Raw genomic sequence first — 26,861 nt, 5'->3', positions numbered from 1 at the left:
CTAATTATACTCAGTCCAGTTTTCAGTGTTACTGTCTCCTGAACTGCAATACTCTTTCCTCAAGATGGGAAGGGCTCAGGACGAGATGCCAGCGGCAGCTAGCTACACCGTCCACATCCACCAGCCGCAGCAAATAAACACGTGTCTCAAAAAAAACTACAACCCCCAAGAAGCTTTAGATTCTTTTGAGGGAAGAGGTGGAGCATGCTTAATCACTCTCGCGAGGAAATAAAACCTAACTACCATTCCCAGAGGGCGCCGCGCTACAGGATATCCAATCAGCTTTAAATAAAAAACATCGCGAGTCTTCAGTGAGACTCTGCTCTATAAGCCCCTGGAAACGAGCCTTGGAAATCCCTTTTACGAAGATGGCGCCGAAGACTAAGAAAGAAGGTTTGTGCTGGGGTTGGGGAGAGTACCACAGCTAGCTGGCGTGGGATCCCCTTGGAGTGAACGAACTGGGAGGAGAGCTGGGCTAAGCCTTGGGGTGTCTACTCCGGAGCTGTTTCTCGCATTCCGGCACGCTGCGATGCGCGTGGGCCCGGCCGCATGGGCTCGGTTCCTATGAGGAGGTTTGGGGAGGCAAGCCCGGCCGGCACCACCTGTTGGGGGCCGCCAGACTGTTGGCTTTGGGGAACTACACACATCCACAGGCCGGAACTCCATGTCTCCAGACCTGTAAAGAATTATAGTCCTCAGGGCGCCTGGGTGGCTCAGACGGTTAAGCGTCTGCCTTCGGCCCAGGTCATGATCCCGGGGTCCTGGAATCGAGCCCCGCATTGGGCTCCTTGCTCGGTGGGGAGCCTGCTTCTCCCTCTCCCTCTGCCTGCCGCTCCCCCTGTTTGTACTCTCTCTCTAATAAAAAATAAGCCTTTAAAAAATTTTTCAGCTTAGTTTTTTTTTTTTTTTTTTCGTGTTAGAGCTATATAGGTAGCTAAAACCACTAGCACACATCTTGTCAAGTATCAAGCGTTGGATCATTGCTAGTTCCTTTTTTTTTTCCGTCGTATTCCTGAAGTTACTCTCTGAGTTCGCCCCGGTATCGTGCATATGATGGAAAAATTTTAACCTGAGACTTGTGATGTCTTCAAAGGAACCACTGATGCACGTGTGGGGTGGAGCGCCCGTTAGGGGTTTTGAGGACGGAAGTGATTGGTTTCTGAGTCCCGTGCCCTCATTTTCTTTCTTTCTCTCAGCCCCTGCCCCTCCCAAAGCCGAAGCCAAAGCAAAGGCTTTGAAGGCCAAGAAAGCGGTGCTGAAAGGCGTCCACAGTCACAAAAAAAAGAAGATCCGCACGTCACCTACATTCCGACGACCCAAGACACTGCGGCTGCGGAGGCAGCCCAAATATCCTCGAAAGAGCGCCCCCAGGAGAAACAAGTCAGTACTGTCCTTTCCCATGAAAAGATGTTGGGTAATTTGGAAATTTACCAGACCTACAGCATGATTTCTCAAATACATATTGGTACCTAGTGTGCGTCTCTAAGGGGAGTGTGAAAAAGATTGTTAATGCCCTATTTAAGAACAAGAGATGTTTTTACAACATTGGCAGGAATTGTTTAAAACAGCTCAGTGTCTGTTAAAGTTAATTGTTAGGTTAATTGCTTCATATATGGTCGGGTTTTAAATTCTGCTTTCTTGGAGTTGTAAAATAGTACTTTGTTTAAATGTTTGGGGGTTTGTTTGTTTGTTTTGGAGTTCCAGGTTTAGTTATTCATTGCACCTATTGCTGTAGGGAATAGTCCTTGAGGGCGACAGTGTGGGATGATTCTAGATTGATAAGGACACTTATTAATATGTATTGGACAGAGAAGGCCTGCAACAGTGTATAAAAGGTTCTTGTTCACTCTCAAGTCTTTACACTCAAGGAAATAGGGGGAAATGGGCAAAAGGTTTAGGGTCTTGAGTGTTTTGGTGCCACACTAGTAGTAATAAAACCGACCTAAGGGGGGCCACAGATCAGAGCAATAGTAGTAACTGCCACTTCCCACTGCTTTTTTTTTTTTTAAGATTTTATTTATTTGCGAGAGAGCGAATGAGAGACAGAGAGCATGAGAGGGAGGAGGGTCAGAGGGAGAAGCAGACTCCCTGCTGAGCAGGGAGCCCGATGCGGGACTCGATCCCGGGACTCCAGGATCATGACCTGAGCCGAAGGCAGTTGCTTAACCAACTGAGCCACCCAGGTGCCCTTCCCACTGCTGCTTAAGAAAAAGACAAGGAGAGTGGGATGTGTCCAGGGAGGAAACCACTTTTTACCCCCATTTGGACCTGGGATTTAGTGTCAGGAGAGGTTGAGACCTGATGTCTAGCTTTAAGATAGGCATGTAGCGTCCACGTGAACAGAGACTTGTTTTTCTAAATTTCAGGGGGAAAGCTACTGTAAGTTTAACTTGAACTGTAAATAAAAGTTGCTCTCAATCAGTGGCCCTCAAAACCAGTTTTCAGCAACCAATGGGGGCAGAAATGTCTATTAAATCTCATAGTGAAGCACCAGCATTCTTTGGAACTCTACTCTGGGTTTTAAGATTCTGTAGTCTAGGGCGCCTGGGTGGCTCAGTCGGTTAAGCGACTGCCTTCGGCTCAGGTCATGATCCTGGAGTCCCTGGATCGAGTCCCGCATCGGGCTCCCTGCTCAGCAGGGAGTCTGCTTCTCCCTCTGACCCTCCCCCCTCTCATGTGCTCTCTCTCTCATTCTCTCTGTCAAATAAATAAATAAAATCTTTAAAAAAAAAAAGATTCTGTAGTCTAGCTTTATGCTTTTGAAGTAAGTTGTTTAACCTCTGAAGTCTCAAATTTCTTCCAGAAGTTTGCCCTTCAAAATGTTGAAGTCAAGGGACGCCTGGGTGGCTCAGTCGGTTAGGTCTTGATCGCAGGGTTCTGGGATCGAGTCCCACATCGGGCTCCTTGCTCGACAGGGAGCCTGCTTCTCCCTCTGCCTGCAGCTCCCCTTGCTTGTGCTCTCTCTTTTTCTGACAAATAAATCTTTAAAAATGTTGGGGCGCCTGGGTGGCTCAGTCGTTAAGCGTCTGTCTTCGGCTCCCTGCACAGCAGGAAGCCCGATGCGGGGCTCGATCCCAGGACCCCAGGATCATGACCTGAGCTGAAGGCAGACGCTTAATGACTGAGCCACCCAGGCGCCCCAAATAAATCTTTTTTTTTTTAAATGTTGAAGTCAAAGAATGAAGGGGGTTTGGAACTCAGAGATGATCTTTAAATCACTTTGTACGATGCAAGTACTTCAGTCTGTTTGGCTCAGGTCATGATCCCAGAGACCTGGAATCGAGCCCCACAGCAGGCTCCCTGCTCAGCGGGGAGTCCGCTTCTCCCTCTTCCCCTTACCTTGCTCTTGCGCATGCGTTTGTGTGCTCTAATAAATAAAATTTTTTAAAAGATAAAGCCCTTCAAGGGGAAGAAAGTGCACAGGTTTCTGCTCCTAGGTCCCTAAGTTTAAGGTGCAGATGATGACACTGTTTAGCGACCAAAGTCTGACAAAAATGATTGCTACTTCATGGTCTGATGCACCTGGGCTCTTTTGGCTTTGGGCTCTAAAAGGGGGCCTATCCTTTCTTTTATCGGACCCAGGCGATACCATTTTGCCTCTTCCCCAGGCTTGATCACTATGCCATCATCAAGTTCCCCCTGACTACTGAGTCAGCCATGAAGAAAATAGAAGACAACAACACGCTTGTGTTCATTGTGGATGTCAAGGCCAATAAGCACCAGATCAAACAGGCTGTGAAGAAGCTCTATGACATTGACGTGGCCAAGGTCAACACCTTGATCAGGTGAGTAGGGCCTCGGTCAGGAGCCAGGAAACCTGCATGGAGTCAGAAGTAGGTTTCACAGGGTGTGAGCCTTAAGAAATGAACAGCTTCTGCTGTAATTCTAGTCCTTTGTATCTAATAAACAAACAGCCTTCTGAGGACACATTAGCCCTCCTGCCTCTAGGACTTGATGTATGGTGTTGGTGTTCATTTTCTTGATTCCGTACACCTCTAGACAGGCAGGCCTTAGAGTAAGACACACTTATGTCAGATTACCTGGACTTACGCCTTAAAATGTTCTGTGGTGTTCCCCACAAAGGGGAGTTGGCTTCATTTGTGGTTTGATGGCATCCCTAGTCTCCTGTGGAAATGATGGAAAAGTCACTTTGGGAAAGAATGACATGAACAAAGGAACCACTGATGTGCCAGAAAGACTAGGGGGAAAAGGGAGGGCTTGGGGGCAGTGAGGGTAGGAGGAATTAAGACTTCCTTTATCCTAGACCTGATGGAGAGAAGAAGGCATATGTTCGACTGGCTCCTGACTATGATGCTTTGGATGTTGCCAACAAAGTAAGTTTCCTTTGCTATGAACTCATCTACCACCTGGGTCCAAGTGATGTGTCTGCTAGTGACCAAAACCTGACCTTTGCTGATGAACTCACTGCACCCCTATCCTTAATAGGCTCTACCCTCGTCTCATTTTGCTTTTTAACCATGACATTCCAGCTTAATCTTCACATTTCAGCTCCCAGTAACAAAGCTCCCCTTTTGTTTTTCAGATTGGAATCATCTAAACTGAGTCCAGCTGGCTAAATCTAAATATAAATCTTTTCACCATTTGTGTTTCTTCGTTGATTTCTGGTTGGGCTTTGGGGGAGGCCATACTATGGTATACACACACTTAACAGGGGCTGGGCAAGACTTTGGTCTACTTACCCTGTTGGAACACTCTGCATTATTACTTCCCCACGCTTGTTAATCCTGGCAGTGGGAGCTCAGGTATTTGTTACCAGATTGGAGTTCGTCGTCCTAGGACGACTACAATTTGCCACCATCATGGGGGTAAGAGAACAAACAAGAATCCCTCCTTTTATCTGGAAGGGGCTTTGTAGGAAACCAGTACACAAAGTTCTCATTAGCATCCACTTCAGGGCAGTGTGGACTGGCTGGCTTTCATAGCACCTGTCCCCACACCCAACTACCATGTCCAACCGGTTGGTCTGCTTCCCTCACCCCTTGCCCAAGAAAGGACAAGGACTTCAGAGGAGTGCTTTCATTAGCATTTTCAATAGTAGGTGCAGAGGATGCCCCAGGCCTGAGGCTAATTCTCGTATGTGTGAGGCTGTTCTTGGCTGTGTTTGCTCTTCTGGCCACAAGTTGCAGGCTCTGGGCCTCTCACTCTGTCAAAAACTTGTCTTTGTGTTGCTGGCTGGGGACACGCTCAGGGCAGAAGTCCGAGCGGAGAAGGCGAGAAAAGTAGATGAGGATCATGATGTCCAGCATGAGCAGGTTACCCAGCAGAAAGGTGCCCAGGGTCCTCTGCCCCAAATAACGCAGGAAGAAGTGGGTGAGGTAGGCCTGAGGGGCCAGGCGGAAGACAAAGTACATGACCAAGTTGACATACTTGTTGACCCTGTACAGGAGGAGATGCTGGGCATTGTTTATCTTCATCATCATGCGGATGGTGAGGAAGATGTTGCTGACCTCTACCAGCAACGTTAGGACTCCACCGCCGACAAAACTGTTCAAAAAGATGCCTGAAAAGAAGGCACCCAGAGCCTAGAAGGCAAGGGAGATAACGTGTTAGGGAACCCAGATACCATGGCTTTCCTGAAAGCTGGTGGGAATGACGGCTGGGAAATCCATCCTTACTGGCTTCCTTCTGGATTATAGCTTAAGGTGGATTCAGCATGATTACATTTTGACCCATGCCCACAGATTCTGGTTCTGGGTGGGGTTTCCAGTCTGTTCAAGGAGGTAATCGGTAAGTCCATGGATTGCTGGCCTCAAAAATTAACTCACCAAGGGCACAGAAACTGCCAACCTTCAGTGTCCTGGCATGAGATGTAGGACACAGGTTGGAAATGGGCTTAAGAAAGATGGTCTTCACCTCCCAGGTTCACAAAGGGCTGAGACCAGGTTGCTAGCACCAGGCCTACACCACATCCCCTGCTTCTCATTTACCATGAGGTGATGAACGAGGTATTCCCAAGAAGCTCGTGTCTGACGACTAACCACGATGTCCACCGTGTCGTGAATGAAATACCCTAGCGGGGGGGATGGGAAAAGGTCAAAGGAACTGAACAAAAAGCTCCCTATTCCCGCACCTACTTATTTTCTGGGCAAGACCTACCTGCGGAGAAGCAAGCGAGCAAATAGCCAGAAAGCGACCATGCCGTCTCAATCTCCACCAGCATCTCGGGGGTCTGCCATAGACTGGGAGGGAAGAAGGCAGTCAGTCTCTCAACATCTCCGCATCCCCAAGGGCCCTCTACTCCCCCATTACCCCTCCCAGTCCCCGGGGAATCTGGGCTCGCGCTATTGGCTTTGTGGAAAGTGAGGAGAGGCTTGGCTGAAACCCAGGTGTCTCCCGGTTCCCAGATGAGCTTTCCCCCCCTCCCTGGGACCTCTGCCGCTCCTAGTTGGAGAGCTTTCCAAACGGAATCAGGTGAGACTGCAAGGCCTGAGCATGCCAGAGAGTGATGCGGAGAGAAACGTGGGATCCCCCAGCCACCCACCTTCACTCCCCCAGTCCCTCACTCACCACATCAGCGCCCAGACCCCGGACACAATGGAGTGCGCGAAGGAGACGAGCAGGTTGTGCCAGCGCCAGGTGCGCAGGGGGTCGGCGCGCACGTGCGCGGGCAGGGGCAGGCGTCTGAGCGCGCGCCGGAGCGCCCGGAAGGTCAGCGTGGCGCCCAGGAGCAGCGGCAGGGCGGGGTGCAGCAGTGGGGGCATGCTGGCCCTCCCTGCAGTCTGTCTGTCTGCCCCCTAAGCCGCCTCGTCGGACTGCTCCGGGAACGGGGCTCTTCTCCGGCCAGTCCACACCCGCCGCCTCCCCGCCGGCCGCCAGCCTCACATAGTTTTCGCGTTGCCCTCTAGGCCCCTGCACTCCTCCCGGCTCCTCCCCGCGGGCCTCTGCCCCCGCCCCCAGCCGCTCCCGCCCCGCCCCGCCCCTGCCGCCTGCCCCAGTCCCTCCGGCGCCTCCGCGGCACCGAGGGCCAGAGCCCCATTTCCCGGGGGCCTCCGGGCCCCGCCTGGCTCCCGCGGACTTCGGGCGAAAAGGGGCTCTCCTGGGGGGCGCCGACGCCGCGGCACCCCTCGCTGGCGCCTCCCGACTGCCGACGGAGTCCTGCCTCGCTCGCTTGGCTTCATTAACCTGCGTCCCCTCTTTCCCCAGGGCTACCGGCTCCCCCGCCTGGGCGGGTACTGAGAGACCTCTCTCTCCGCCCTCAACTCCTTTCTGGGCAGAGCGGGGCGGGGCCCGTCGCACACCCGCGTCCTTTAAGCCCTGATCCTGGGGAGGGGTCCGAGCCCCGCCTCGATAATGGTCTCCGCCCATGCCCTGTTCTTTCACTGGATCTCTAGCTTCCTCAGGCCAGAGACGGACATGTTTATCAGCTTCTACGGTGCCCCGCATCGACTCGGTGCCTAGAAAGGGTCGACTAATCCATCACCCTTCTTCCCAGCCCGCTCTTGGGCTGCTGGGGCCGAGCGGCTGTCACAGTACTCCCTCAGACAGTCCCAGCTCTTCTCCTGGCTCCCTGGAGGCTGGCAAGAGGAAGGCCGCGGATTTGCCTGGGCTGCTGGGGTGACCCTTACTCTTCAGGACAGTGGCCTGGAGCAGTTGCAGCTCGTGGTCACTAGGTGTCAGCCTATCCCCATCTTGGCGCGGGATCCCCTCCCGCCTCCTAACACGCGAGGTGCGAAAGGGGGAAAGGCTGAGGACCCAAGGCTGGGGGTGGTGATAGAGGAGAGGACGGTAGTGGGGGGAGCGGGGAGGCGGGGCTAGGGAAAAGATGCTGCGAGAGGGAGGGAAAGCTAGAGGGACCAAGAGGTTTGGGTATTTGCCTCCCTTGATGGTTCCAAGGTTACATATTAACCCCTGTGGGGCTCCTGGGTCAACCACGGCCCGATTGGTTTCCAGGTGAGAGCACGAGTGTCCCGAGTTGTGTGGCTTTTCCCCTCTGCGCTTCCCTTTGCTCACAGGGCAGCTTTGTTCATCAGCCAACAAAAGCCTGAGCCAGCGACCGAGGGCCCCTCGTGGGGCCCCTCTAGTGGTCTTTCCACGTGGGCAGGTTTGAGTACCCTTTTGAGTGGTGGGGCGGGACAGAACTTAAACACTCCTTTCCTCACTCGCTCAGAAATAGGGACGCTGTCTCTTTGCTAATCACCATCCTCTCGCTCCTTAACTGAGCTTTTATGGAGCTCGCACAGAGCAGGAGGCACAGGGAGACAACAGGAATTAAACTCACTTCCGGTCAAACCCTAGATAATCGTACTAACCAGCCCCCTACGTTTAGGCAGAAGCCTTGAACCCACATCGGTCAAACAGCTCTCCTTCCTCCTCTCTCTGATGCTTACAGATAGTGGTCCTCTTCCCTCTCATCTAATCCCCAAAGGAGATTCTCCCTATAGTTGAGCGTTGAAGACGGATTACCTGCGGCAAAGTTGTGTGTGTGCAGGGCGGGGGGGGGGGGGTGGTGATGACGAGAGCGGTGCTCACTTGTTGGGACAGCCTGGAGTCTCCTCCTCCCTAGGTGAATCCATGTGCACGGCTTGGTGTTTCCCCGGTCCCTCCCTAGGCAAACACGAAACTAACCCTGCTCCCTGAGTGTCATGACACTCTCGGTACAGTTTTGGCTGTTTATCATTTGCGTGCCAATGAGAATGCGTTCTCTCCTTCCCAAATAGTGTCACTAGTGCGCAAAGAAGTCGGGGGGAGAGGGGCGCCTGCCTTCCGCTCAGGACATGATCTCAGGGTCCTGGGGTGGAGCCCCGCTGGGGCTCCCCGCTCAGCGGGGAATCTGCTTCTCCCTCTGCCTCTTCCTCTCCCCCGTCTCCTGCTCTCTCTCTGTCTCAAATAAATAAAATCTTTAAAGTGAGCTGAGAGAGATTGGCCCTTGCTTTTCACCCTCACTGGTTGTGCAGGGCACCCCTCCGCTCTAAGGAAGTTTTGTGAGGGCCGGATGCGAACACGTGTGTAGGGAATGGCTGGTACCGTTCTACCTGCCAAGCGCGCCAAGAACTGGCATAAAACCCCATTTCTGGGACTCTGAAAAAGCAACTGTGGCCGGGGGCTGCAAGGACTGGGTAAACAGCCCAAGATAGACGCAGAGCTGAAACCCACACCAATCTCACTTGCTCCGCCCCGCCATTATCTTCAGCGTAGGGGGCGTGGCCATAGAGTGGGCGGGTCCGCGCACGCGCCGCGCCTGGGTGTGGGGGGGTTCCGGAAATGTGACTCAGAAATGAGATGGAGAAGTACGAGCGGATCCGAGTGGTGGGGAGAGGTGCCTTCGGGTGAGCCAGGGATCTGGGGAAGGAAATTGGTCGGGGAGAGGGAAAATGAGCCCCAACTCTGACCGCGAATTCGCTCCCCTGTTAGCCGCGCCCCGACGCGGGAGCGCCCACTCGGAAAGCCCCGCCCAGGCTTCCGGTCCCGGGCCCAGCTGGGAGACTCCGCCTCTAACGAGGTCCCGCCCCCGACAAGCCTGTGCGCCCCCTGAGAGTTGCGTTCTTTGATTCCTGACTCATTCATTCAACAAAGATTGAGCGCCAACTATACCGGTCAGGCTCTCGGCGCCGACTGTACAGTAAAGACCAAAATAGGCGTGGTCTTTTCCCTCTCGGGGCTTACAGACTGTAGTAAAATTATACAATAAACAAGATATTAAAGCAGTTATTAACAAGCTGCGAGCGTGGCATACACCGGGGGTACTTATTTGGGGAGGGGGTCAAGGAAAATTTCTCTGAGAGGTGAAGTTTAAAGCCAAGACTTGAGGAATGAAAACCAGAAACCCGAAGGTGAAGGCAGAGCTTTACAGGCAGAGGAAGCAGCATATCCGCACGCGGGAAAGAATTCAGAGTATTCAAGGAACTGAGAAAAAGACTGGTGAAGTTGGAATGTAGTGGTCATGTAGTATGTAGTAGGTAAAGAATGATATATATATGTGTGTATATCTGTATATATACACACATATATATATATATGAAGAATGGTATAAAATGTGATTGTCACAGAGGACAGATGATGGCCTAATAGGCTGAGGTAAAGAGGTTGAATTTATTTGAAGTGTAAAAGGGAAGGGGTTTAAGCAGAATGAATGGTCTTGATATGATTTGCATTTTTAAAATGTCACTCTGGCTGCTGTGTGGAACTTAGATTTGAGGATGACAGAAGTGAAAGGCACCATTTTAAAGGCTATTGCAGTACTTTAGGCAAGAAATAATGATTTGGTCAAGGGCTATAGCAGAGGTCAGAGATGGTTGAGTTCATAATATGTTGGAGGTGGAAACAGGATTTACTGATGATATGTTAGTGTGAAATGAAGGAAAGATTTTGGCATGATTTTCAGATGTCTGACTTTAATGGTGGTGTCAGTAACTGAGATGGAAGAGACTCAGGAAGGAAAGGGTTTGGGGGCAGAAATCAAAAGTTTTATTTTGAATTTCTTAAGATTTAGGATGCAGGATGCCTGGGTGGCTCAGTCGGTTAGGCAGCTGCCTTCCGCTCAGGTCATGAAACCAGGGTCCTGGGATCGAGTCCCTCATCGGGCTCCTTGCTCAGCGGGGAGCCTGCTTCTCCCTCTGCCTGCAGCTCCCCCTGCTTGTGCTGTTCACTCTTGTTCTCTCTCTCTGACAAATAAATAAATAAAATCTTTTTTTTTAAGATTGTATTTATTTATTTGAGAGAGAGAGAATGAGAGACAGAGAGCACGAGAGGGAAGAGGGCAGAGGGAGAAGCAGACCCCCTGCTGAGCAGGGAGCCCGATGTGGGACTCGATCCCAGGACTCCAGGATCATGACCTGAGCCGAAGGCAGTCACTTAACCAACTGAGCCACCCAGGCGCCCATAAATAAAATCTTAAAAAAAAAAAAATTTAGGATGCTTGGAAGCCATTCAGGTAGAAAGCAAAGCAGGTAGTTGGATGTGTGAGTCTGGGGCTCAGAGGAGGGGTTTGAGTTGGAAATATAAATTTGATACTTAGATGATCACCTTACACTCCATTCATTCAGCAGATACTCATTGAGTTCCTACTATGTGCTAAATACGGATCTCTCCTCTGGGGATATAGTTGTGAAGGAGAACAAGGACCCTGCGTTTATGGCCACTGACCAGAGTTGGAAGAAAATAATAGTATGGGGGCGCCTGGGTGGCTCAGTCATTAGGTGTCTGCCTTTGGCTCAGGTCATGATCCCAGGGTCCTGTGATCGAGCCCCGCATCGGTCTCCCTGCTCGGCGGGAAGCCTGCTTCTCCCTCTCCTGCTCCCCCTGCTTGTGTTCCCTCTCTTGCTGTCTCTCTCTGTCAAATAAATAAATAAAATCTTAAAAAAAAAAAAAAAGAGGGGCGCCTGGGTGGCTCAGTCATTGGGCATCTGCGTTCGGCTCAGGTCATGATCCCAGGGTCCTGGGATCGAGCCCTACATCGGGCTCCCTGCTCCGTGGGAAGCCTGCTTCTCCCCCTCCCACTCTCCCTGCTTGTGTTCCCTCTCTTGCTGTGTCTCTCGCTGTCAAATAAATAAAATATAAAATAAATAAATAAATAAATAAAAGAAAATAATAGTATGACCAGCTTCCACGCATAGAGCAGTTTTTATGTGCCAAGCACCATGCTAAGTGCCTTACATGCATTTTCTCATTTGATCCTCTCAACAACCCAGGGAAATTGATTCTGTTTTCCAGATGAAAATGTCATATAATCCCAAACCAGGTAAGTAGTAAGAGGAGGAGCCAGAATTTGAACCCAGGCAGTTAACTCCAAAGTCTATGGGGACTTAGGAAGATCAAGACTAACTTCACTGTGCCTCAGGTTAAATGACTTGCCCAAGGTCTCACACAGTGTTTGTGGTTAGTTCTCCCTGTTCTTAAACTCGGTGTTCTGCACATTTAGTTAGCTGACCTCTTAGTCTCTGTGCCTATTTCCCCTCTTCTTCTTTTTTTTTTTTTTTAAAGATTTTATTTGACAGAGAGAGAGAGACAGCGAGAGAGGGAACACAAGCAGGGGGAGTGGGAGAGGGAGAAGCAGGCTTCCCGCAGAGCAGGGAGCCCGACGCGGGGCTCGATCCCAGGACCCTGGGATCATGACCTGAGCTGAAGGCAGATGCTTAACGACTGAGCCACCCAGGTGCCCCTCTATTTCCCCTCTTCGAACATCCAGTGACCAGGTCTGCCCTGCCTGATGTGTGGCTGGAGGCTCAGCTGGGACCTACCCCTGTGCTCTTTGTCCCCAGGATTGTGCACCTGTGCCTGCGCAAGGCTGACCAGAAGCTGGTGATCATCAAGCAGATCCCAGTGGAGCAGATGACCAAAGAAGAGCGGCAGGCAGCCCAAAATGAGTGCCAGGTCCTCAAGCTCCTCAACCACCCTAATGTCATTGAGTACTATGAGAACTTCCTGGAGGACAAGGCCCTCATGATTGCCATGGAATACGCACCAGGTGGGCCAGCCTTCTTGCATTGGCCTGGCTCCAAGGGCCTCTTACCTCTGGAACAGACAGATACAGATCAGCCAGCTTTCCTCCTCAGAACAGGTTGGACTGAGGGTCAGAGGTATAGAGTTGTGTGAGGCTGGCAGGCCCTTGCCCTGTCTGGGCTGGTAGTTTCTCAACAGGAGAGTGCCAGGCATGGGAAAGCCTAGAGCTTAACTAGTTCCTTGTGGCTGCAGGTGGCACCCTGGCTGAGTTCATCCAAAAGCGCTGTAATTCCCTGCTGGAGGAGGAGACCATCCTACACTTCTTTGTGCAGATCCTGCTCGCGCTGCATCACGTGCACACCCATCTCATCCTGCACCGGGACCTCAAGACCCAAAACATCCTTCTTGACAAACACCGCATGGTTGTCAAGATTGGTGACTTCGGCATCTCCAAGATCCTTAGTAGCAAGAGCAAGGCCTACACGGTGCCTGGGCACAGAGGGGACCTCAAGGGTGCTGGAGGTTTTGAGGGCCAAGGCTCACTCTGCATCCCAACCCCCTCCCTCCCCAAGACCTTGGCCCCTTAGCCCCTGGCTGGGTGGTCCTGCAGGGAGAAGCAGTCTCCGGTGGGCCTTGGACAGGGCCTTCCCTCCCCTGAGCTATAATAATATCCGCTTCCCTCCTGCAGGTGGTGGGCACCCCATGCTACATCTCCCCTGAACTGTGTGAGGGCAAGCCTTACAACCAGAAGAGTGACATCTGGGCCCTGGGCTGTGTCCTCTATGAGCTGGCCAGTCTCAAGAGGGCCTTTGAAGCTGCGGTGAGTTATACCCCCAAAGAGACAATTGGGAAATGTCTGTCTCCCTCCCCTGGAAGTCCTTGGCTCCAGCCACTTCGGTGTTTCCTCTCTTTTGGCTGAGTTGTTTCCCTCATCAGACTGGTAGATTACCCCAGGGCTGTGGCTTCCCTCAGGCTTGGGTCCCCCATGAAACCGAGGACTCCTGAGCGCACCAGAGTAGGGACCCTCCTAAGGGCACGATGTGAGTTCTCCGAACCCCCTAAGGTTTCTGAGGACATAGCTGCAGCTCCCCTATGAGGAGTTCCTCTCACTGGGAGTCCCCTGGTCAGTCAGACTGCAAGTTCTGAGTGCGGGGCTCTGCTCTGACCACCCCATTAGACCTGGAGGCGGGAGGTGCTGTCTCCCAAGAGCCTGGCCCAGGCTCTGGCCACCCTCCCTCTCCGTGCTTCCACAGAACCTGCCAGCGCTGGTGCTGAAGATCATGAGCGGCACCTTTGCGCCCATCTCTGACCGGTACAGCCCTGAGCTGCGCCAGCTCGTGCTCAGTCTGCTCAGCCTGGAGCCCTCCCGGCGGCCGCCGCTCAGCCACATCATGGCACAGCCCCTCTGCATCCGCGCCCTCCTCAACCTTCACACCGACTTGGGCAGTGTCCGCATGAGGAGGCCTGTGCAGGGAGTGGGGGCGGGGGCCCCCAGGGGGAGCACAGTAAGCCTGCGTGCGGGGGTGCCAGGAATGGTTCGTGTCCTGAAGCCCCCGTCTGACCCACAGGGCAGAGAAGTCCCTGGTCCCTGGGCCACCCATGGCCCCCGGCGGCAGCACAGGGAGCAGGAGCACTGGCGCCCGCTGCAGAGGTAAGTCAGAGCCGACTGCCGGTGCCCCCTGACGCCAAGCCATTCCCCCCAGTCTAATCGGCCCGACGCGCTGTCCCGCAGGCATACCCCGGGGACCCCCACGGCCGGCCATTCCCCCACCGCTGTCGTCCGTGTACGCGTGGGGCGGCGGGCTCAGCGCCCCGCTGCGGCTGCCGATGCTCAACACAGAAGTGGTCCAGGTGGCAGCCGGACGCACGCAGAAGGCGGGCGTCACGCGTTCGGGGCGCCTCATCCTGTGGGAGGTGAGCAGGCTGGGGGGCGGGGGGTGGGGGGCGGCTGGATGCTCGGGGCCGGGAGGCGGGGCCGGAGGGGCCGCTCAGGCGCCGCCCACGCGCCGCCCACGCCCTCCCGGCCTCCCGCAGGCCCCGCCCCTAGGCGCCGGAGGGGGCGCCCTCCTGCCGGGGGCCGTGGAGCAGCAGCTGCCCCAGTTTGTCTCCCGTTTCCTGGAGGGCCAGTCGGGCGTGACTATCAAGCATGTGGCCTGCGGGGACCTCTTCACAGCCTGCCTGACCGGTGAGTCCAGCAGGGGACTATCCTGGGGCATCCCACAGTGTCTCAGAAGGCCCCCAGAGCATCTCCCCTCGTTGGTTGTCATTTGCTCACTCCTAATGCTCCTCTCTACTCGTTAGCCTGCACCAGCTGCTTTATTATTTTTTAAAGATGTATTTATAATTTTGAGAGAGAGATACTGTACTTACACAATCTCCTTTACCCTTCACAATAGTCCTGGCCAGGTAGTTACTGTATATTATCCTCATTTGAGGGAGGCTCAGTGACAGATCTGGAAAGCTCCTATCTAAAGCTCAGAGGCGGGGTGCCTGGGTGGCTCAGTCGTTAAGCGTCTTCCTTTGGCGCAGGTCATGATCCCAGGGTCCTGGGATCGAGCCCCACATCGGGCTCCCTGCTCGGCGGGAAGCCTGCTTCTCCCTCTCCCACTCCCCCGCTTGTGTTCCTTCTCTCACTGTATTTGTCAAATAAATAAATAAAAAATCTTAAAAAATAAAAATAAAGCTCAGAGGCTGTCACTTGTCCAAACTCCCACGAAGAGACACCCTGCCTGTCCTTTTCTGCCTCTTGTCCCATTCTTCCAGACTTTGCTTCCAACTTCTTGCTCCTCCAACCCATGGACTGGCCTCTTTGGAAAAACAGCCCAACCTCTCTCCCTTCTCTTTCTTCACCAACTCCCTCTGCAGACCGAGGTATCATCATGACCTTTGGCAGTGGCAGCAATGGGTGCCTAGGCCATGGCAGCCTCAATGACCTCAGCCAGGTGGGTGCTGCAGGTACCTTGGGGAGGAGGTGGAAGTGGGGAGATGGCAAGGAGCCCGCATCGGACAGCTGACACCGGAGTTGGAGGCCGGGGATCCCCAGCAGCCACAGGTCCCTCTAGCTCCCAGGCTGCACCTGTTCTGGGCCACACCAGGGGAAGTACAGAAAGACCAGGCTTTTCCCCAGTGGTTGCAGTATGTGTGTGTGTGTGTGTGTGTGTGAGAGAGAGAGTGTGTGTGTGTGGCGGGGGTGTGTGTGGCAGTTAAAGACACAGCTGTCTCATGAGAATTTGCAGCCTCCAACTTCTTCGTTCCTCCACGGGATGCTGAGGCCAGGCAGCTGGTCCAGGCCCCTTACCTAGTCTCTCTTGCTTCCCCTCTCTCTCTAGCCCACCATTGTGGAGGCGCTGCTGGGCTACGAGATGGTGCAGGTGGCCTGTGGGGCGTCCCACGTGCTGGCCCTGTCCACTGAGCGAGAACTCTTTGCGTGGGGCCGTGGCGACAGTGGTAAGCCCTCCGCCCTGTTCCAGGCTCTAGGCTCCATCTCACATGCCTGACTGGGACTGGTTCCTCTTCATACCCGCCTTCTACCCCATGGCCCCTTCTCCCTCCTTTCTCTTCCAATTCCACTCATTTCTTGATTTAACAAAACTTTACTGCACATCTAGTAGGAGCCTCTCCTTGTGCTGGGTGCAGAGACAGTATGAACAGGAGTCCCTTCCTTCAGGTGCTTATGACATAATGAGAGATCACTTTCATCTGGCAGTACTTATGGTGGCCCTCTCTGGGTCAGATGTCACGCTAGGCATTTGAAACCAGAGAGGACTTACATGGGGTTTCTGTCCTCCTGGCAGACTCACTCTAGACGGGGGAAGGATGACATCTCCCTGCAATAAAAGAGAGACAGCATCAGGGCTCCCCTCAGGGTCCAGAGATGTGGGAACCCAAGGAATGGCATGGGACGTTCCTGGAGGAGACAGAGTTGGCACCTGAACAGTGCCATAAGGAAGAGTAGGATTTTGGCCACAGAGGGCCCGAGGTTAGGTATTTCCGGCTGAGGGCACAGCCTTCACTCACAAGGTTACCTCCTCTCCGTGGCTGCTCCTCATCCTGGCATCACCAACCCTAAAACCCAGACTAGCCCCATCCTGGTTTCTCCTTGTAGGCCGGCTGGGACTGGGCACCAGGGAGTCCCACAGCTGCCCCCAGCAGGTGTCCATGCCCCCAGGACAGGAAGCCCAGCGGGTGGTATGTGGCATTGACTCCTCCATGATCCTCACTGTCCCTGGTCGAGCCCTGGCCTGTGGGAGTAACAGGTGAATGGGTCCCCTGGCGTGACCAGCCTGCCGCTCCCCCTCCCTGGCCGCTAATGCTCCATCTGTCATGGCCTCCCTTCCACTGAGGGTCCGAACTGAGGGTGGGGTTGAGAGTGCTGCTGGGTTCAATCCAGGGTGGGATCTGTCCCCTAGGGACCAGCTCTTGCCCAGATTGGTGGGGTCAGTCGGGTCTATGCAAACCATCAGTCGGACTTGGCTTCTGGCTCCACCTTCAAGGTTCAACAAGCTGGGCCTGGACCACCTCTCCCTGGGGGAGGAGCCTGCCCCCCACCAGCAGGTGGAGGAGGCCCTGAGCTTCACACCACTAGGTTCTGCACCCCTCGACCAGGAGCCCCTGCTCAGTGTGGACCTGGGCACTGCTCATTCAGCTGCAGTGACTGGTGAGTAGGACCCGGGCACAGGAGGCTGCAGGTCGACTCTCCTGGCCTCCTCGGGATCTCAGCTGAGGCACCCCTTTCCTTCCTCTCCTCTTTCCTCCCTGCAGCGTCTGGTGACTGCTATACTTTCGGCAGCAATCAGCATGGGCAGTTGGGCACCAGTGCCCGCCGGGTCAGCAGGGCACCCTGTCAAGTCCAAGGCCTGCAGAATATCAAGATAGCAACGGTGGCCTGTGGGGATGCGTTCACTGTAGCCATTGGGGCAGGTGATTGATTAGTGGGCACAATGGGGGCAGATAGGGGTGCTGGCAGGCCCATGAGCAGTCGGGGGTGGGGGGAGTATCCTGCTCAGGGCTCCTGAACCTCCTACTGGGGCCAGTACGGCAATCCAGGAGGGTAGCTGCTTGCTAAGCTTGTGTCCTCCTATTTCCGTCCTTGGGATTCGCTTTGGCAGAGGGTGAAGTGTACTCTTGGGGCAAAGGGGCCCGAGGTCGACTAGGAAGAAGGGATGAGGATGCTGGACTCCCTCGGCCAGTGCAGCTGGATGAGACACACCCCTACACAGTGACTTCTGTGTCATGTTGCCATGGAAACACTCTCCTGGCAGTCCGCCGTGAGTGGTAACCTTCCGCACAAGGGTTAATCCAGCGCGTCCCTGCCCACACTCCCATCCCCCAGTGGTCACAGCCCAAAGCACTAAAAGCATCTTAAGCCCCCAGATAAATGAAAGCAGAAGCTGCAGGGTAAGACAGCTTCCTGCCTGGGGAGGGCAAGGGAGTCAGTCAGCCCTTCTGAAGGGCTGTTCCCAGTGCTTCCCGGGGCCCAAAGGCATTCTTTCTCCTACCCCAATCCCATTTAGTTGGAACCTTTGTTTCCGGCCGGTCAGGGTCCAGAGTCCAGGGCCCCGTGTGGGAGTGGGAGCAGGAGCGGAGGTGGGTATCCCTTGCTGGAGGCACTGCCCTCAGGGCGGCTGCAGGGGTTTCTCGTTTGTACCCTCCAGCGGTTACAGATGAGCCGATTCCACCGTGAGGCACCTAGGTACACCCCTGGACCACCCTGATATTGCTGCTCCTCGGACCGTGCTTGAAAACTGCAGCAGCCTGCAGCAAGACTGTCCCCCACCAGCCGCCTGGAGGGTCCTCAGTGTGGCAGAAGAACCAGGGAAGCGGCCACTCTCCTTTGGCCCTGGACCCGTTAACCTCAACCCACCCCGTTCCCCCAGTATCTCTCTTTTCTCTCCCCACCCCTCTTAAGTTGGTGTCCCCAGGGTCCAGACTGGCTAGAGTTGGAAAGCCGACCCAACCTTCCGAAGCAGGGTGGCCTCCAGAGTCTTGGCAGAAAAAAGCTGGAGGCAGCTGTGGCTCCACCCAGACCCTGTCCTTTCCCCAGCCCAGTTAGAAAATAAGCCGCTGGTGCCCCCTGGGATAGCAGCTCAGTGCTCTGGAGCAGGGCAAGCCCCATCCTGCCTGGACTGGCCATTCTGGCAGCCTGGCTTCTGCATTGCCTGGAACAGGGAGCTTCCCCACCCACCCCCACTCCGAGATGCCAAGGCACAGATGTGCTGCACAACTTCTGAGCGGACTGGGAGTGCATCTGCAAGGGCACCAAAGTGTCTACTGCAGAGGGGGATCCCTGCTGAAGGTTGTCCCTCACCCCAGCCATTCCCCCAAAGCAGGTTGGGAGAAAGGGTAGCTGGCTGGGCCAGACCAGTTTTCCAGATGACTGGGAAATCGCGCCAATAAAAACAATAGCTGCCTGCCTAGAATGTGGTCTCTTCGGGGGGGATGGGGTGGCGGCCCGACACCCCAGGGCTGGGCAGGGCCGCGGTCCGGGGAGGAATGTGGGCGCAGCCTGAGGCTGGGGCCAAGGTTCCTCTGGCCCAGCGCCCAGCTCGGCTTCCCCGCGCCAGCCCAGCTCCCCAGATCTGGTTGCCAGGCTTCAGCTGCCTAGCACCTGCAAGCTGGAGTCCCGGGCACTGGGGCGACACGTGGCCCCCCGAGACCGAGCTGTTGACTCTGGAGAAGCGAACCTTTGTGGCGCGGCCCAGTCCGGCCGCCGGGGCCCTCCGGCCCATCCAGCGTCAGGGCGCCCCCGGCCCCGGGGAGAAGCGGAGCCACGATCTCTTACGAAAGGGAGAGGGGAGCCCGCGCGCTCGGTGGAGGGCGCCAGGCTGGCTGTCCGCCGACCCCGACGCCGCGAGCCCGCGAGGTGGGTGGGAGCTGGGTGCGGTGGGCGCTAGGACCGCGCGGGCGCGGCTCCACCCCCTCTTCCGGCGGACGGGCTCGGGGGGCTGGGCGCAGGCCGCGGCCGCCAGTCGGCGCCGCCCGGAGCCGGGAGCGCGGCCGGAGCGAGGCGCGGGCTGTGGGGCCGCCGCGTGCCCGGCCCCGCTTGCCCGTGCCCGCCGCTCGCCCGCCCGCCCGTCCGCCCGCCATGCCCGGCTTCGACTACAAGTTCCTGGAGAAGCCCAAGCGGCGGCTGCTGTGCCCGCTGTGCGGGAAGCCCATGCGCGAGCCGGTGCAGGTTTCTACCTGCGGCCACCGCTTCTGCGACACCTGCCTGCAGGAGTTCCTCAGGTGCGGGCCGGGGGGAGCGGGGGACGGCCGTGGCCGTGGCGCGGGGGGACGGCGCCTGGGGAGGGGCCCAGGCCGGAGGCACGCCGGGCCTTTGTCTGCGCCGCGGCTCTGTGACCTCAGGGGCGCCCACCGTGACGTCACGGGGCGGCGGTGACGTCAGGCCCTGAGGGGGGACTCCAAGCACTAATCCGAAGGGTCCCGGGGCCCTACGGAAGAATTCGGTGCCTGACCGAGGGGTGGAGGTGGGAGAACACGCCCTTCCTGACCCGTGGCAGGCCCTCCCCCTCACCTGAAAGCCGGAGCGGCCTCATCCTTGAACTTCGAATCCGTACGGGAAGAGGAGGACAGAACTCTTTGTCCCGCACAGTACCTTAAGCCTCTGGAGTTTCTGCCCATCTAATCTCTTCTGATCCTAAGAACGATCCGAAAACGGCAGCTATTGTTCTCCCATTTCACAGATGGTGAAAGAGATGCAAAGAAAGGCTGCGACTTGCCCAGGGTCACACAATTACTTAAAGGCTGAACTGGGATTTAAGCCCGGGCTGCTTTTGGTCGTACAACAGAGGGAGGACTGTGACGCTACAGATCGCCCCTGAAGCAATGGGACCGCTCGGTGTCCCTCCTTGCCCCTGGGGATCTTGAGTACCAAGAGTGGTCTGTAAATCGTGACGGAGGGGGTCGCACCCTGGGTGTTACTGAACCAGGGCTCCAGGTGACCCCTTGGCTCTGGGGCATCTCTTGAGTTCTGGGCGCTCTGCGGTGTCCTGAATCTAAACTCTTTTGCTGGGAACTGTTCAGGCCCGGGTGTGGGGGGGGCGAGATGAGGGAGCCCCCACTCCTGGGGAGGTCGTGGCCCAAGAGCACAGGGGAAAGCTGGGTCAGCCACTGCTGCCTGTCTGGAGGCTGTTTGCTGAGGGGGGAGCTAGGGGCGCAGGCAGGGAGCACAGTGCTCCTCTCTCCCTCTCTCGGCGCGCTCCCTCTCGGCGCTCCGCAGACCCCCGCTGGCGGAAATCTCAGCAGGCCCTTTGTTTTCAGTTCCCCACAGCCTGGGCCGGCTCCTGCCCTCACATGTGCTCCTGCGAGAGCTGCTAGGCCGCCCCCTCCTCCTTTTCCCTCACCCTCCTCCCTCCTCCCTCCTCCCTTCAGTGTACACACAGACTCCCCTACACACAGCCCCATTGTCTGCCGCGGTGCCCTTCCCCGGCCCTCTGGTTTCCAGATGAGGCCAGCTGAGCCCCTACCCCCTCCCAGCTGACCCACCCTTACTGCCTCCGAGGGAGCTGGGGAGGGGGCTGTCAGGCCGATTCCCTCCACCACCTTCTCTGCCCCTCTCCCCGGCTTCTGCCCCTCCCCCTACCGGAAATCCCCTCTTCCGCTCCCATAGCCCCCTCCCCCCATCCTGTTTTCTCCCCTGGGCCTGGGCCTCCGCTGCACAGCCTGGAGCGGTCTCGGGCCCTGCCTCCCCCCTCCCCTAGCGCCTGAGCTGTGCAGCTGAGGCCCCCGAAGGAAAGAAGTGGTTGAACAGGCTCTGTCCCTCACCACCACCCCCTACCCTGCAAGCAAGGGTGTCCACAGCCCTGGCGGAACCTTTGTCCTGGCTGGGCCCCAAGCTGCTCGGGCTAATCTTCTGCCTGAAGCCTGGGGACTTGCCTTAGTCCCCTCCCTGTCTCCCAAACCACTAAATCAGCACATTCCTGAAGCAGCCAAGCAGACCCCTCCCCCATGGCCCACCCCTCTTTCCCCATTCCTGCCAGGGCTATTACTCAGGTTGGTCCAGGAAGGCTGGTTGCCCTATGGGCATGGGCACACCTCTTCAGTGCCTGGGCATGTATTGTTCTTGGCATTGGTGGCGTGGCCAGTGGTGGTAGTGGGGTCAGGGGAGGTGGGTGCTAGCAATCTTCTGGGCACCTGGGGCATGAGCTGCCCAGGTCCTATAAAGTACCGTCATGGACAGGGCTGTCATGTGGCTTCCGCTTCCGCCTTGATTTCTGCCTCCCACCTGCCTGACTCAGATCTGCCAGGAATGCCATGCCCGAGGGCCTTCAGTCCTACTGGGTGAGCCCTGGCCCTGCCTAGGCTGTGCACGTTGTGCCAGGTGTGTGTGACTGGGCCTGGCCAGGGTCAGCAAGGCCATGTTGGTGGAAGGAGGTGTGCCAGCAGGTTCCTTGGTGCTAACCGCCGGGTGGGGATTGGTGCAAGGTCAGAAAGCTTTCAGCGCCTGCTGTGCGGTGGCCAGAGTCTTGGCTGAGCTTGCCTGGAGGGTTTTTCTTGCCCCAGCCTCTTTTTTGTGTGTACAGTGTAGTAGAACCTGAGCTGTGGAATCAGACATCCAGGTGCTGCTTTATCTATGAGTCTCAGTTCTTTCATCTGCAAAATGGGGGCATGCAGCTCCTTCTCAGAGGGAGGTGGTTAGGACTGGATAGGAGTGTAAAACACTGCCTTAGAGTGAGCCTCTCCTCTTTGCTTTAGAAGACACACCCTCATGGGAGGAGGGAAGGGATGGGGTAAAGTGGCCCCGGACTGACCTTTGCTCTGGGTTCTTGGACAAGAACGCTAATGGGAGCTGGGCAGCCCTGCCACTTCATCTCAGCCCATCGCTGCTCCCCCTACCCTGTCCCCCCAGCCAGTGAAAACTAACAGGGGTGGAGGGCAGGTGGTCCTGTTCCTTTTCCAGACCGGCTGCCCTTCTGGGGGGGAGGGGTACCAGCTGCCACCTGTTGGCCTCATGCTGTCAGAGGCAGCTGTCTGCTTCCACTGGGCCCAGAGCCCCTCTCCCCAGGGTAAGAGCTAGGATCTTTTGGGGTCTGGCTGAGAACGGGTCCAGGGAGGGAGGGAGGGAGGGGGGTGGGGCCTGGGTTCTCCCTTCCCATAGCTGGAGCCTGACCCTGTCCGCTCCCCCTTCACAGTGAAGGAGTCTTCAAATGCCCTGAGGACCAACTTCCTTTGGACTATGCCAAGGTGAGCCCACAGTGCCAGGCACAGGCCCAGGTTACAGGCTTTTGCCCTGGTGGGGGCTGGGGTTGCTGGCTGCCAGTCGGCTCAGGGCCAGTGTCAACCCAGTACTGTGGAATCCTGTGCCCCCACAGAGGGGGCCTCTTCCCTCCCACCAGGCCCGTTTGCAAATGCGGCCAGTGTTTGCCCTGGAGGGCAGGCACAATGCCCAGCCTGTGGGGGTGCACAGAGCTGCTCTGTGCCCAAAAGCAGTGCTCCCCTCCCCTTTGGGTGGCAAGCCAGACCCGTGGCTGATGGCCAGGACCCCTCTACCAGGAGGAAGGAAGCAGAGGATGTACGGGCTGCCTGGAACTGAGCAGGCTGATCGGTTGCCACTCCAAAGGGAGTGTCATGTGCAGGCATGTTGGGGACCCTGGTATCCAGCTGTGGAGCAGATAACCACCTGCTGTGCCTTTTATCCCAGGGCACAGAGGGGAATATAGCTCCAGAGAGTCTGTTAACTGATGCGAAGGTAGAGCTAGCCTGTCCCGGGGGGGGGGGGGGGGTTGGTAACTGGGGACAGTAGCATGCTCTGACCCTGCGCGGTTCCTCCCCGTCCACCCAGATCTACCCAGACCCCGAGCTGGAGGTCCAGGTGCTGGGCCTGGCTATCCGCTGCATCCACAGTGAGGAGGGCTGCCGCTGGAGTGGGCCGCTCCGCCACCTGCAGGTGAGTCTCTGATGGGGCCCGAGGGGGGCGGCTCCTTTCTTGGCAGGCGCTCACTGCTTCCTTTCCCACCAGAGCCACCTGAACACGTGCAGCTTCAATGTCATCCCCTGCCCCAACCGCTGCCCCACCAAGCTCAGCCGCCGGGACCTGCCTGCCCACCTGCAGCACGACTGCCCCAAGCGGCGCCTCAAGTGCGAGTTCTGCGGCTGCGACTTCAGTGGGGAGGCCTTTGAGGTGAGGGGGGGCGGGGGGGAGGCCTGGCCGAGGGACGCGGGAGAGCGGGGCACCCGGGAGCCCCGGGGATCGCTTAGCTCGGCCCCTCGGGCATTTGCGCAGAGCCACGAGGGCGTGTGCCCCCAGGAGAGCGTGTACTGTGAGAACAAGTGCGGTGCCCGCATGATGCGGCGGCTGCTGGCCCAGCACGCCACCTCCGAGTGCCCCAAGCGCACCCAGCCGTGCACCTACTGCACCAAGGAGTTCGTCTTCGACACCATCCAGGTGCGGCCCTCCCCGGGGGCGGGCGCGGGGCAGGGGCGGGGCGGGCGCGGGGTGTCAGGCTGCTGACCGCTGTCTCGGCCTCTGCGGCCCTAGAGCCACCAGTACCAGTGCCCGAGGTTGCCCGTGCCCTGCCCCAACCAGTGTGGCGTGGGCACGGTGGCTCGGGAGGACCTGCCCGGCCACCTGAAGGAGAGCTGCAGCACCGCCCTGGTGCTGTGTCCGTTCAAAGACTCCGGCTGCAAGCACAGGGTGAGCTGCCCTCCGCTTTCCCTCCGCCCCCTTCTGGGTCCTTGAAGCGTCAGGTGCAGACGGGCTGCTCTGAAGCCTTCGGTCCTTCCCTCTGCCGGCCGCCGCCGCCTCCTAAGTGTCCTCTGTCCGCCCGGTCAGAGCTGGGGCCCCGCAGCCCTGTCCCCGCCCCCTCCCCTCCCCGCCCCCGCCCCCGCCCCCGCCCCCGCCCCCGCCCCGGCCCTGGGCCTGCGCCTACTGAGAACCGCCCTCCCTTCCTCCCCCGGCCCGGGGCTCTGCCAACAGTGCCCTAAGTTGGCGATGGCCCGGCACGTGGAGGAGAGCGTGAAGCCCCACCTGGCCATGATGTGCGCCCTGGTGAGCCGGCAGCGGCAGGAGCTGCAGGAGCTGCGGCGGGAGCTGGAGGAGCTGTCGGTGGGCAGCGACGGCGTGCTCATCTGGAAGATCGGCAGCTACGGCCGGCGGCTCCAGGAAGCCAAAGCCAAGCCCAACCTCGAGTGCTTCAGCCCGGCCTTCTACACGCACAAGTATGGCTACAAGTTGCAGGTGTCCGCATTCCTCAACGGCAACGGCAGCGGCGAGGGCACACACCTGTCGCTCTACATCCGCGTGCTGCCGGGTGCCTTTGACAATCTCCTGGAGTGGCCGTTTGCCCGCCGTGTCACCTTCTCCCTGCTGGATCAGAGCGACCCCGGGCTGGCCAAGCCACAGCACGTCACTGAGACCTTTCACCCCGACCCAAACTGGAAGAATTTCCAAAAACCGGGCACTTGGCGGGGCTCCCTGGATGAGAGCTCTCTGGGCTTTGGTTATCCCAAGTTCATCTCCCACCAGGATATCCGCAAGCGAAACTACGTGCGGGATGACGCCGTCTTCATCCGTGCCTCTGTTGAATTGCCCCGAAAGATCCTCAGCTGAGTGCAGACGGGGCTTCCGGAGAAAGGGAGGGTGGAATAGGACCTCAGTCAGGAACTGGCTGAACCCGGAGAGGGGGCCGGACCCCCTTTCAGCCTCTTCTGCCTAGGTTCTGTCCCCCTGTTCCCCCTCCCACCTTCCCTACCACCCTCAGGTGCCTCCTATTGGTGCTTCAGCCCTGGCCGCTGGGGTGGGAGCAGGTCTTGGGGTCATCAAGGGCTTGGAAACAAGTGATCCCAGGGTCTGTCTCCTCTCCTGGGCAGGGAAGAAAGACATGCCTTGGTGCCGGCCACACTCTTCCCGGGACTGAGGTGCCTGCTGGTGCTACGTCCCAAGAGCCATAGTTGGGGGGGGGGGGGGGGGGGAGTTGGGAAAGTGAGGGGTAGTTAAAAGAATCTGTCTTGAGATCTGATTTCTCTTCCCCTTTCCTTGGCTGTGCCCCCTCCGGTTATTTATTTACTTGGTGCCAGGAGGGCACAGCAGGGAAGCCCTGGTTTTTAATAAATCCTGAATTGTATTTATTAACTTGGTTCCAGCCTGACTTATCTGGGATGGTTAGGGCCCCGGAAGGCTGGGTCTAACTGTGAAGGCCCAGGGCCAAAGGCGGGCTGCTGCTTGCCACTCTGCCCTGCTGGGTCGCCCTCCGGTGGACGACAGAGGAGCTGCACCAGGCTTTGTGCAGGACGCAGTTGCCTGCTGCTGCCCCCTGGTGGCTAAATGGGGGAGGTGCGGGCTCTGAACATCTTACAAGCCTGGAGTCCCTGATGCATCCATACTCGACCGAAGACCGGTATTTCCGCCCGAGGTGGGTCTTTCCTGGTCTAATGGTAACAGCTACCACGTGGCAGACACTGCCAAGCGCTTTGTACAGGCATGACTTCGTTTAATACAACGGGCAAATGAAGTCGCTTTGACCACCATCCTAAAAGAACCTATCTCAGCCGGCTGTGGTGAAGACTTCGTAAGGCTTGTGCCCAGCCCATACCCAGCGACTAAGCCAAGGGGCTTTTGAGGTGTACAAGGCACCGGGATTCTCTCATCTGTATTTGTTTATTTTCCATACAGGCCTCAGTGAGTGCCTGTGATTATCCACATTTGGCCGATGAAATAGGAAGAGGCGAGAACTGACTTCTCAGTGACCTTTCAGCTGGTTTGGGACAAGGCCTGGATTCTGTTTGAAGCTCCAGCAATCCCTGGCAGAATAGCTCCCGTTAACTTTGGCGGTAGAGTTGGGTTTAGATCCTTGCTGTGCTTGCTTTTTGGCAAGTTGCTCAGCTACGTGGGGTGTTGGTCTTATTGGTAAAATGCGAGTACTCCTGTTCCCCTAGACTTGTAAACTTTACAATTAATCAGCATCAAGTCCCTTACTCTTCTTGCTTGGCCCCGGGAAGAGGACCGCGGGGTGGCAACTATTACCTAATAGGGCTGGAGTTTTTGCCTTCACTCTCCCACATACAGGCTGAGGTGAAAAGAGCCCTTGTTAGGTGACAGGATAGGACGGTCAGAAATGCCAGCCTGGGAAACTAACCACCAGCTTACCCTTCAAAAGGTCAAATTCACTGACCAAGGAGGAGATGGGGCCCTGGCTGCCTTACTGAGAAAGCAGAGCGCGCCTCTTCCCCAGATAAACCATCTCGGTACAGTGATGTCCAGAAGCTGGTAGGGAAAAGCACGGGCTCTAGCAAACGCCTGCTCCCCAGCTCCCGCGTCAGGCAAGAGGTGGGGCCACGCGTCCAGCATCAGTCCGCCCTTGGGCTCCCTCTGCTGGCAGGACCGCCACGCACCACTCCAGGGGGCGCATTCACAGGGAAGGTCGGAGGGTGCCACCTAGAGTTGTGTGCAACAGTGGGTGTCGCGGCCGGCCCCAGAGCCCCTCCCGCTGTAAACTCAGGCCAGGTTTTGCATCAGAATGTGA

The 26,861-nt window shown here is 56.9% G+C and overlaps 4 protein-coding genes and 3 non-coding genes across 8 annotated transcripts; 6 read left to right on the top strand and 1 right to left on the bottom strand.

Moving 5' to 3' along the window:
• The first annotated feature begins 238 nt into the window (after nt 1-238).
• RPL23A (ribosomal protein L23a) lies at nt 239-4,607 on the top strand. Its single transcript, XM_045889503.3, has 5 exons — nt 239-393; nt 1,197-1,380; nt 3,609-3,785; nt 4,265-4,334; nt 4,544-4,607. The coding sequence occupies exons 1-5, from the start codon at nt 369-371 to the stop codon at nt 4,556-4,558; spliced, it is 471 nt and encodes a 156-aa protein (XP_045745459.1). The 5' UTR covers nt 239-368; the 3' UTR covers nt 4,559-4,607.
• Nucleotides 1,045-1,108, top strand: LOC123854803 (small nucleolar RNA SNORD42). The gene has a single exon (XR_006793362.1). It is a non-coding gene; the product is annotated as a small nucleolar RNA SNORD42 (small nucleolar RNA).
• LOC123854807 (small nucleolar RNA Z17) lies at nt 3,452-3,523 on the top strand. Its single transcript, XR_006793365.1, has one exon. It is a non-coding gene; the product is annotated as a small nucleolar RNA Z17 (small nucleolar RNA).
• Nucleotides 4,128-4,190, top strand: LOC123854804 (small nucleolar RNA SNORD42). The gene has a single exon (XR_006793363.1). It is a non-coding gene; the product is annotated as a small nucleolar RNA SNORD42 (small nucleolar RNA).
• A 425-nt stretch (nt 4,608-5,032) lies between the features above and the next one.
• TLCD1 (TLC domain containing 1) lies at nt 5,033-6,909 on the bottom strand. The gene is made up of 4 exons (XM_045889501.3): nt 6,529-6,909; nt 6,118-6,200; nt 5,949-6,031; nt 5,033-5,543 (listed from the first exon to the last, which is right to left on the bottom strand). The coding sequence occupies exons 1-4, from the start codon at nt 6,720-6,722 to the stop codon at nt 5,160-5,162; spliced, it is 744 nt and encodes a 247-aa protein (XP_045745457.1). The 5' UTR covers nt 6,723-6,909; the 3' UTR covers nt 5,033-5,159.
• Nucleotides 6,910-8,507: 1,598 nt separating this feature from the next.
• Nucleotides 8,508-23,270, top strand: NEK8 (NIMA related kinase 8). 2 transcript variants are annotated; one of them, XM_045889504.3, is made up of 17 exons: nt 9,180-9,287; nt 12,219-12,424; nt 12,652-12,884; nt 13,088-13,219; nt 13,653-13,861; nt 13,968-14,050; nt 14,132-14,313; nt 14,434-14,584; nt 15,265-15,341; nt 15,729-15,846; nt 16,505-16,655; nt 16,893-17,056; nt 17,161-17,319; nt 17,508-17,666; nt 18,054-19,261; nt 22,533-22,584; nt 23,183-23,270. In XM_045889504.3, the coding sequence occupies exons 1-15, from the start codon at nt 9,241-9,243 to the stop codon at nt 18,080-18,082; spliced, it is 2,100 nt and encodes a 699-aa protein (XP_045745460.1). In that variant the 5' UTR covers nt 9,180-9,240; the 3' UTR covers nt 18,083-19,261; nt 22,533-22,584; nt 23,183-23,270. The 2 variants fall into 2 exon arrangements, with proteins under 2 accessions (XP_064438999.1, XP_045745460.1); XM_064582929.1 differs by lacking the exons at nt 17,508-17,666; nt 18,054-19,261; nt 22,533-22,584; nt 23,183-23,270 and having other exon boundaries at nt 8,508-9,287; nt 15,163-15,341; nt 16,505-16,587; nt 17,161-17,302.
• Nucleotides 19,350-25,467, top strand: TRAF4 (TNF receptor associated factor 4). Its single transcript, XM_045889505.3, has 7 exons — nt 19,350-19,626; nt 22,533-22,584; nt 23,183-23,287; nt 23,360-23,521; nt 23,624-23,785; nt 23,879-24,034; nt 24,317-25,467. Exons 1-7 carry the CDS (start codon nt 19,484-19,486, stop codon nt 24,947-24,949), a joined length of 1,413 nt encoding a protein of 470 aa, XP_045745461.1. The 5' UTR covers nt 19,350-19,483; the 3' UTR covers nt 24,950-25,467.
• The last annotated feature ends 1,394 nt before the right edge of the window (nt 25,468-26,861 follow it).

Source organism: Mirounga angustirostris, unplaced genomic scaffold, assembly GCF_029215605.1.
Source record: "Mirounga angustirostris isolate CCGP_5_RB_7025 unplaced genomic scaffold, mMirAng1.0.hap1 SCAF_17, whole genome shotgun sequence".
Classification (NCBI taxonomy): domain Eukaryota; kingdom Metazoa; phylum Chordata; class Mammalia; order Carnivora; family Phocidae; genus Mirounga; species Mirounga angustirostris.
The sequence above is the reverse complement of the archived record's forward strand: the minus strand, read 5'-3'. Positions and strand labels throughout refer to the sequence as shown.